Source organism: Petromyzon marinus, chromosome 2 (genome assembly GCF_048934315.1).
Source record: "Petromyzon marinus isolate PM22_M1 ecotype Great Lakes invasive population chromosome 2, UKy_Petmar_22M1.pri1.0, whole genome shotgun sequence".
NCBI classification, from domain to species: domain Eukaryota; kingdom Metazoa; phylum Chordata; class Hyperoartia; order Petromyzontiformes; family Petromyzontidae; genus Petromyzon; species Petromyzon marinus.
In genome coordinates, this window is record NC_133668.1 from 15,581,763 (window position 1) to 15,592,067 (window position 10,305).

The window sequence follows — 10,305 nt, forward strand, 5'->3', positions numbered from 1 at the left end:
ATATTATATTATTTGTTGTTTCTCTTCAACGTGACTTTACCGAAAGAACTAAGAATATGAATTACTGCAGTCACGAAAGCTTTAAATCAAAAGCCTGTGCCTTGTTTGTTTTGACGTAACATTTGGATTTAAAGCTTTCGCGACTGTGCAAGGGGATTCATCTTCTTGGTTCACCTTCTCGGTTCTTTTTTTATTTTATTATGTTTTATATTTTTTTTACTTTTTTATTTCCCTATCTACGTGACTTTACCGAAAGAACCAAGAATAATGTGACGTACGGTTAAGACCGCGTTATTTTGTTTTTGTCTGTACGCACACGGGCATGAGGACGTGTCGTGGGATCTTTCCGAAGGGGGTCCCCCCCCCCCCCCCCCCCTGGAAAGATTCCCATGGGTTTCTCAAAACTTTTTGTAGAGTGAGGCCCGCGGATTCAATCAAGACGAAGCAAATATTCCCGCGGGCCAAAGCCACCCCCACCCACGCTGGTGATGAAATCTCATTCACGAATCTTTCTCAATACCACGATTATATGATTATTATTATTCATATTCCTTGAATTTATTTTTGTTTTAACCCAGCTATAAGGGTTTTTTTTTCCTGGGGTGGGTGGGGGGCTAGGGGGCATTTATATCTTAGGGGAGTATAATCATGGTACTTTACCAAACTTAACATTTTTTTTACATTAAATATCGTCAGTAAAACATTAAATAATGTCCGAAAGAACAGTCATAAACATTTCCATTATGTGCGGATGGATCAACCTGCAATTGCATCTCAGCCCCGCAGACCACCTCGAACCACTGGCAGTCAATAGACCACACTTAAGAGAATCAGAAAGGGTTTTATTCGCCATGTAAGTTCACACCGACACGGAATTTACTTTGGCAGGATGGTGCATACATTCAACATATAGGAATCTAAAATCTTAAATAAGTTTTAAACAAGTCTTACTATAATAAGGGTTACAAGTCTAACACCAAGGGGCTGAAGTATATAAAATTAAATAAATATCGAATATAAAATAGCTTTAAGATATAATTTTAAAATAAAAAATACAAATAGGGTAACATAGTTAATATCGGTAAGGTGTCGTTCTGCAGCACGTAATATAACATTGTATGCTTCACAATTACTCTCCACTGTCTATCTACGTGACTAATGCAGAAAGAACCAAGAATATTAATTACTCGACATTTTATTTTGGGCATTGTGTAAATATATGTGCTCCTTTTTTTGTTTATTTTTTTAGTCTCGCGTGGCAAAATCGTGGCGACGTCGCTTTTGTCAGCACGGACACGCCGTTCACGGCTGGAAATAAAAACGATTCGATGCTGCGAAAGATAGGAAATAGTATTCTTTGGTTCTATTCGGTAAAGTCACGTAGGTAAAAAATAAAACAAAAAATCACGACGTTTCGAACCAAACATTAAACTACTAATTTTCAATGGTACGGTATATTTATTTAAGTAGTGGCATTACCAAACTCTCACGGTGGTGTAATGTCATTTTATGCTAATTGCAAGCTTTCACAGTAGTGCATTTTATGCTAATTCCTTTGTCAAGGCGTTTTCTGTTTACCCCCTCACAGCTTAAAGGAGGCCGACCTGCGCTTGGCTTTCTTCACTCCAACGCTGTCCACTGGACAGTTTGGTCCCTTCACCTGATGAAGGCCACTTGTGTTGTGGCCGAAACGTCGTGATTTTTTGTTGTTTTGTTTTTGACCTACGTGACTTTACCGAATAGAAGCAAAGAGTATGGATCCTTGCAGTCACGAAAGCTTCAAATCTAGAATAGGTAATAGTCCTGAACAACGTTTTTTTTTCAATTCAAAACTCATCCATTGTACGGCGCTGTACAGGGTGCTTACATTTTTGTTTTGTTTTAACACTGCTGAGAATTTGCAACAGTGCCACAGGAGATGTGCTGCCTCCGGGCTTTGGAGACCACCTGCATAAGATTCCAGGCACGTGTTTATAATGATGGCGAACAAAACTGGAGACTTTTACTTTTTGAAGCTATTAACATAGATGTGTTATCATGTTACCGTATATTACCCGTTCTTTTCCCATTAAGAACCATAGTCACATATAAGTGTTAAAACTATTTTGAAGCACCCTCTGCACATGGAGAGATCGGCTGCAAGGGGGGTGGGTGGGAAGAGAAAGGGGGAGGAGGCAAGGCAGAAAGTGGACCCAGTAGTAGCACCCGGGTCCCTGGAGTAAATCAAGGCCGTAATTATAATATTGGGGGGGGGGGACACATCTCCCCCAAATATTCAAATGAAATATGCTCAAATTGTCCCTCCCAATATATTGCGGTAAAATAGATTTGTTTATATGATTGTGGTTATGGTTGTACTTTATTAATCCCTAATCTCTGCCATTACATACAATGAAACAAGAAAAGGTAAAAAAGAAAAAAAACAGAGCAATGTAATACAATAATACACTATTAGACATTATTGTCAAAAATAAATAAAAAGTCCATCCTATGTGTTAGTGAATGTTTTAATATTTTAGGCAGGAAATTCGTTTTCAAATTTAGATTTTTTTTCTAGGGGGGGGACCCCAGACCCCCCGGAAGATTTGGTCTCCCCCAATGTTGACTCCATGGCTACGGCCTTGGAGTGAAGTGGACCCCGCGGCAGCACTGGAGAGATCGGCTAAAGGAGGGGAGAGAGAAGGGGGGGGGGCAGAAAGTGGACCCCGCAGCAGCACCCGAGTCACTGGAGTAGAGATCGGAGAGAGATGCAGAGAGAGAGAGAGAAAGACACACAGAGAGTCGGAAATAACAGCTGACATAGGCAGGTAGGATGGAAACATCACAGTCAGTTAAGACTTTACCTGGTTAATAACGTCCTTCCAATGATTCCTCAGTTTGTACCCATCCTCTCGGTTGAAGTTGTGTTTATATATCTGGATGGCTTCATGAACAAATCTCTGATAATAGCCGGTGGGTTTGCAGAGTACCTTCGTCTTGGAAAAGTCAATTTCGTGTGAGCCCACTGCGTTAAAACAATGATCAGCAACGGCAGAGGTATTGGTCCTACTGTGTTTCAGATCTGCCGAGACATGTCGTTTCGTTTCCCCGTACAATCCGCAATTCTGTCTTCCCAGCCATGGTGAGACAACCATCTGAGGATCCAACCAATACCATCACTTTGCCATACATAGCAGGGGTTACCAAAAAGATTTCCAAAATATTAAACACAAGATCCAGATTCGTTTAAACACAGTACACGAAATCCGTGATTTTATCCCATCTGTAAAGGATGCGATTCCTGATATGCAATACCCTGGTGTCGACAAACTGAGTTGTGGCTGCGGCAGCAGTAACATTGGGGAAACGAAACGACACGTTACGTTGTTCAAACTGCTGTTTGCATAGCAAAGAGAATGAACAAAACTCGTGATTGAACCAAACTCGTGATTGCTGCAACCACCCTTTCTACATCAACGTACAGTCTTTTGCAAATCCACTGCTGGATGAAGCTCTCCCATACATGGGGGGCATGAAAGGACAATTCAGGTACCACTGATTATGAAAGCCGGGGGGGGGGGGGGGAAATCCCCGCAAAAAAACACCTACCATAATTCCCAGAATAGAAAGTGTATTTAAGAAACTTTTTTTTTCATAAATACATGGTCTCTCGATCTCACTTCTCTGAAAATATAAACAAAAGGGTCGTTCTTCCACATTATCAACCCTCTGGGTCTCTCTAACTCCACACACTGCAGAACGTTGAAAACACATAGCTTTGTACTCGTACATCTGGTGCGTGTGATGTCACTGCCTACACCCCAGGGTCGGCAACCACAATAACAAGTCATTTTTTCCTAATTCGGTAAAAAAAATCGATATATATTTTTAAAGAGCCGCAATACAATGTGGATGCGAGACGGTCCTTAATAACGTCACGAAATAATCCTTAATGAGCCGCAGGTCGCCGACCCCTGCCTATAGTAAACTGGACTCCATGGTAAACCGGACTCCCATGGTGAACTGGACTCCCATGGTGAACTGGATTCCCATGAATAACTGGACTCCATGGTAATCTGAACTCCCATGGTGAACTGGACTCCATGGTGAACTGGACTCCATGGTAAACCTGACTCCCATGGTGAACTGGACTCCATGGTAAAATGGACTCCATGGTAAATTGGACTCCCATGGTGAACTGGACTCCATGGTAAACTGGACTCCATGGTAAATTGGACTCCCATGGTGAACTGGACTCCCATGGTGAACTGGACTCCACGGTAAAATACTCCATGGTAAACTGCATTCCATGGTGAACTGGATTTCCACAGTTCAGGGATCGGCAACCAAAATAACAAGAGCCATTTTTTTCGAATTCGGAAAAAACAACACTACTTCAAGAGCCGCCGGTTGCCGACCCCTGGCCTGCAATTACCAATGAAACAAAGATCCCCTGTGTAGCCTTAACAGACTGTTGGGGCCAGTGTTGTTAGCGAGCACCTATGACGGCCAGAACGGCACACGAGGGGATGGGTGGCCAGCAACACGCCCGGCCGCCTTTGTTTCCTCAGTGGCGATATTTTTTTACGCACCGCACACTCATTTGAGGCTGAGTCGACCTAGGGGAGGCCCAGGACCGGTTCAGATAATCAGTTTCAGTTTTCATTTATTTTGTATAGCCCTGTGAGCCATTCGGCTCTTGAATCGGGTGCAACCGCAACAAACAAAAAACATGAACAAGCAAACATCATAAATATGACTATGTGACTGTGCAAACAGAAAATCCAGGAAAAAAAACAGCAAAATATTCATGAAAAAGCACCGTTACACCACCAACGCTGTGTGCAAAAATCCCAGTGGGATGCAAGTCAAACAACAACAACCACAAGACTAACTTAGATTAAGGCCATCAGTCTAACTCCGTACTGCAACAAACAAACATGGCCAAACCAAAAAAACTTTTCGAAATCACCAAAATAAAGCCATAAATGCAATGTAACAGTGATCGTCACCGATGTTGGCCGTGAGCAAGACTCGACCTCGAGGCTCCAGGTTCGCAGAGCAGCGCTAACCGCTCCACCGCCGCTAGGAGTGGAAGGGAAGTCCCCCACCTCCAGGTGGTGCTCACCAATACCAAATACCCCCCCCCCTCCCCCCGAGCCATTCGCCACCAGTTTCAGTTTCATTTATTTTGGTATAGCCCTGTGAGTGAGCCATTCGGCTCTTGAATCGGGTGCGACCGCAACAAACAAAAAACATGAACAAGAAAAAACATCTTAAAGTGACTACGCGCAAACAGAAAAGAATCCAGGGAAAAAAACAGCAAAGTCTTCCAGAAAAAGCACCGAGTATCAACGCTGTGTGCAAAAATCCCAGTGGGATGCAAGTCAAACAATAACCATAGCACATCTTCTTTGGTTCTTTCGGTAAAGTCACGTAGAATGAGAATACAATAATAAAATAAAATAATAAAATTCTCACGACGTTTCGGCCACAACACAAGTAGCCGTCCTCAGGTGAAGAAACAGGACTGTCCATAGCACAATTTAGATTAACGTTATCAGGCTAACCCTGTACTACAACAAACAAATATGGCTAAACCAAAACGTTTTAAAAATCACCAAAATAAAGCTATAAAAACAATGTAAACAGTGATCACGGGAACAGATTGGAATTTTACAATGAACGATATATACATAACACGTGTTATGTATATTACCAAGTGACGGTGACGTCCGCCCTGGCGCCCGTGCCAGGCCAGGTACACTTTTGAGGCTATCACGTGAAGTGTCGAAGTCTCGCTTGGCAGGAGGTCTCGGGACAGACCCAGCAGGTGCCATCTGTTATCTGACCGAGACAACCGGGAGGTGCCACAACCACCGTGCCAACTCTGCTGCATTGTATCCGCCCGGCGCTCCGCTCGTTGTTGTGAGCGCCGCCGCTCATCCGCCCTCCGTTGTTGCTGGCGGGTGACTGCCTCCAACCGCACAGCAGCAGAAGCAGCTTCCTTCACGCCTCCCACACACCGCGTTGACGCGCACACACACACACACAAGGTTATACTGGTAGGAACCTCCTGGTGACACCAGCAGCACACAGGGGATTATTGTGTCCGTCCGTCGTGCATCCAAAAATGGGAGGGGTGGGGCTGGGTGGAGAGGGGAGGGTGGGGAGGGGGTGGATGGGGAGGGAGGGGCTGGGTGGGGAGGGGAGGGTGGGGTGGGGCTGGGTGGGGAGGGGCTGGTCACCCCGTGGTGCCCTTATAAAACTCAACGTTTAACCTACTCACGCCGGCTTGTGCCCGCCCTCACAGTCGGGCATATTTGCGGAATACACCACGTGGTGCCGCCGTTGACCCTGGCCATTGACCGAGCAACCCAACGTTCCTACCAGCTCCTCCCTCCGCAGGAGAATCTGCTTTCAGACGAACCGCGGAGAGTGTGAAGCACCCCGAGCTCCCCTTGTTGCTGCGTGACAGCGCTGCAATGAGTGGCGAATGAGGCGGGCGACGAATCCTGCACTGCGTCCGCGTGGCTGCAATGAAGTGGCGAATGAGGCGGGCGACGAATCCTGCACTGCGTCCTCATGGCTGCAATGAAGTGGCGAATGAGGCGTTCGACGAATCCTGCACTGCGTCCGCAATGGCTGCAATGAAGTGGCGAATGAGGCGGGCGACGAATCCTGCACTGCGTCCGCATAGCGACATCACGAGCACCACCACCACCAGCATCGCAACCAAGGGGGAAGGCCTCGGCGTGACCTCGTCCTCCGCACCGGCTTCATTCTCTTGTCTGAGACGCCCATGGCTCACGGACACGAGACGGCCCACGGGGCCCATGGGGCCCACGGGGTCCGCGGGAACGTGCCCGGCGTGGATATGCCGGACTGGAAGACGTGGAAGGTGGAGGGGACGCCGCTGGAGGTCGTGCAGCGGCGGCTGGCGAAGCGCGGCCTGCGGGACCCTTGGATCCGGTTAGAGACCAACACCCCCCCCCCACCCCCCTCCACTGCCCAACGGGGATCCACGGGACACACGGGACCACGGGACCACGGGACACACGGGGACCCCCACGGCGAGCAGTGAAAGACACTCGGAACCAAGGGAAGAACCCCGCGGTCACGCGACTGTTGAATTCCTAAGCACCCGGGGCGCCCCCTTGCCCAAAGGCGTGGGAAGGTTTGAAGCGGTCATTTAGGGGGAGCTTAGGGGGGTTAGTACCGTTCGGGATGCATGTCAGGTCGCTGAGGGAAGCTCGTATGGTGGTTGTTGATACGGCCCTCATAAAGTCCCTTAGTGTTGCTTGCGGTGTCGGCTGCAGATAGTGGTGGATTGTGTAACCAGGCTCGTGGTAGTCGATGTGGTCACATCGAAACGACTTTGATGTTTATGGTAGGAGGAGGGTAAGCACCTGTGTTAGGCCCCAATGGCCAGTCGCTAAGACTGGTGTTGACAGTCGTCGTCGTTTCCGCCGGCGGCGTTTGAGTCACGGTAGTCACGGGATGGTGGTTGTGTGCGGTGAATCATGAAGTCTCGGGACAGCACGTTCATGTCAACACTGTTCGAAGAGTACAATTATCTCATCACAAAATAATGAATTATGCAGCGCAGCAATCCTGCGATAGAACTGCCCCCATACAGAAAAGTGGAAATTCTCGCTGACTAAAGGGGATAATTATTCACTGTCCAGACAGAAAGCGGTCATGAAAAGCGTGGGTTGAAGCGTGTGAATTTCAACACGTCAGGGGAATTACCGGATTCCCCCTCTTACGACCTTCAGGCATTGGTTAAAGGCATACTAACCTTTGAGTTGTATTGGTTAAAGGCATACTAGATTTAGCCGTGCCAAGGGGGGGGGGGGGGGGCTGTAATAAATGTATAAGATAACGTGCCACAATGGGGTTACGATATATAGCGAAGCTTTTTTTTTAAAGCGCGAATGATGCCATTTGTCTCGCACGGAAAGACGACGTGCGTGCTCACGGAGTTTGACCATTAATTTAAATCACCAACGGGTTTTGGGGCAATTGTTCGATTAACTTGATTAGGGGTAATTGTGTAACTGTTAAGATGTGCGGGGTTAGGGATGGTGACGTCCCTGGGAGCGTGTGGGATGCCGTTTGGGGGGCTCCGGGCCCCCCTATATTAACTGTTGGCTCGCCATGTACCCAAGGTTTTCTGCGGGGGTTTAAAAGGTAACCCTGCCAAAGCTTGGTGGCGATAGCTTTAACGTTGTAGGATTTCTATTCGGAACAGACTTTCATTTCTATATAAGATTAAATTATACTAGTTCTTAAAGCCTGTCTTCGCCAGGCAAAAGTTTTAAAGAAATATAATGAACCTGATATGATTTGTTTTACTGTTTTATCTACGATCAGACACCAACACTCCACAAATTTTTATTTTTCCACGGAAAAAAAACAAATTGACTTGATTCAACTTGTATTTCGGAAACCCTTCGATTTAAAGATTCCGTTCTTTTTTTTATTAGACATAAATTAATGAACTTAACCCTAAGTGGGGAAGCTCCTATCTTAGACCGCTTTTTAATTATTGAGATTTGAACATCAGAAAATGTGTATTGTTTAGTTAAAAACCCGCTTTAATCCGAAATATCTTAAAAGACAATCAAATATAGAGCAATGGTTCTCGTAGGTAGAACAAATTAATAGATCACGACGTTTCGATCGCCACACAAGCAATCGTCTTCTCTCCCACCTGAAGACGATTGCTTTTGTAGCGATCGAAACGTCGTATTAGAGTATTAATTTTATTTGCTGTTCAACGCTCTATCAAAGAAAAAAAAGCGCACTTATATTTTAAACGGTTTCTGAATGACATTTTCATGGGACACTTTAATCGAGATTTGGGGGCCAAATTTCAGCCTCCTTATACCTTGTCAGGAAGTACCCCGGATGTTTTTAGGACATTCAGATTAAGGTCTGTATATAGATTCTATGTACAGTAATACACTAAACAAAAGCGTGATATCTTCCATGTGTTCCGACGTCGAATGAGCCGATGGCATATTTGGCGCCAGGTGCAAGTTATTCAGTGTAAAACTAGTGTTTTAAAATATTCATTTGACGTTTGACTTCTAGCGTTGTACCGTATACCAGCCAATTTATCCGGTTTAAAAACCTTTAAGTACAGTTAAGTGAATTTTCCCTCGGGTAAAATGCAAATGGCAGACAAAAATTATACCAAGACACGATTCATACCCAAGTCTATTTTGTAATGTGTTGACATTGAGTGCATTACATGCATGACATGCAATCATAATGCACTTCCAGCTCAGTTAAGCAAACCCACGAGTGTAATTCCCAGTTGGGGTTTCTCCTTTAACAAAAATGGCAAGAGGAACTTTTGACAAATTTCAGAAAGGGAGCTGAGAGAATGAGTCTCGAAAGGCCTTGTTGGGTTAAGTGATGCTCAATCGCAACTAAAGTCTTTGGGATCTGCCAATCTTAGCCTTTGATGTTATTTTACTGCACTTTTGGCGTAAACTGTTCAAAAGCAGCCGTTTATTTACTGCTGGCTAAAGGCTTCCACTTTCTCATCTTAGTAAGAACATTGATGTTCTGGATTCTCCCAAAATTATATTTGAAACCATTTCAAATGTAACTGTACTACATCATTTATTCTAGATTTGAAGCGTTCGTGACTGCAAGGATTCACTGTTTTTTTTTCGGTAAAGTCACGTAGGTAAAATAAAATAAAGAAAACTATTAAATCACGACGTTTCAGAGGCAACACAAGCTTCCGTCTTCAGGTGTTCCACCAGCAAGATCGCTGCAGCGAAGCTTGTGTTGCCTCAAGCATCGTGATTTGTTTTTTATTTTATTTTACCTACGTGACTTTACCGAAAAAAAAACAAAGAGTATGTACTACATCAGTCTAATTTGTAAAGCAATATATCTTTGGCAAGTAGTGTACACACAGCTCACACTCCGACATGTCAATGACGTGCTCTGTATTCTCTTTGCAGCAATGAAGCATGGCGATACAGTGGGTCGTTTGCCAACCCACCTACATTTTGGAAAGTTGTCTTCAAGGGCTTCAAGTATGGCTTTGCAGCATTTGCGGTGGCCCTGGCCGTCGAGTACACCGTTTTTCCACCCAACAAGGGAGGACATCACTAACTCATCACCGGCAACTCATGCACACAGATAACATTGAGCATTGTACTGTACTGAAATATAACAAAACTGTCAGCAGTTCTCCATAATTGTGAAATAAAATTATAGCTTAATTTCATCGTGTATTGTGCATTATTTTCACGCTTGCATTGCATTACCACTGTCTCAGTCTAGATTCAAATTGCACTT

The 10,305-nt window shown here is 45.1% G+C and overlaps 1 protein-coding gene and 1 long non-coding RNA gene across 3 annotated transcripts; one reads left to right on the forward strand and one right to left on the reverse strand.

Annotated features, from left to right (window-relative positions):
* Positions 1-821: 821 nt before the first annotated feature.
* Positions 822-6,505, reverse strand: LOC142929360 (uncharacterized). 2 transcript variants are annotated; one of them, XR_012945655.1, is made up of 3 exons: positions 6,370-6,505; positions 5,699-5,986; positions 822-2,662 (listed from the first exon to the last, which is right to left on the reverse strand). It is a non-coding gene; the product is annotated as an uncharacterized LOC142929360 (long non-coding RNA). The 2 variants fall into 2 exon arrangements; XR_012945654.1 differs by lacking the exon at positions 6,370-6,505 and having other exon boundaries at positions 5,699-6,137.
* Positions 6,506-6,634: 129 nt separating this feature from the next.
* NDUFB3 (NADH:ubiquinone oxidoreductase subunit B3) lies at positions 6,635-10,229 on the forward strand. The gene is made up of 2 exons (XM_032961246.2): positions 6,635-6,951; positions 9,966-10,229. The coding sequence occupies exons 1-2, from the start codon at positions 6,782-6,784 to the stop codon at positions 10,117-10,119; spliced, it is 324 nt and encodes a 107-aa protein (XP_032817137.2). The 5' UTR covers positions 6,635-6,781; the 3' UTR covers positions 10,120-10,229.
* Positions 10,230-10,305: the final 76 nt, after the last annotated feature.

Bases quoted from the DNA above. Each gene is read 5' to 3' on its own strand.
- NDUFB3 (XM_032961246.2), top strand. From the start codon at position 6,782: ATGGCTCACGGACACGAGACGGCCCACGGGGCCCATGGGGCCCACGGG. The intron at 6,952-9,965 runs GTTAGAGACCAA...TTCTCTTTGCAG, and splicing joins CTGCGGGACCCTTGGATCCG to CAATGAAGCATGGCGATACA.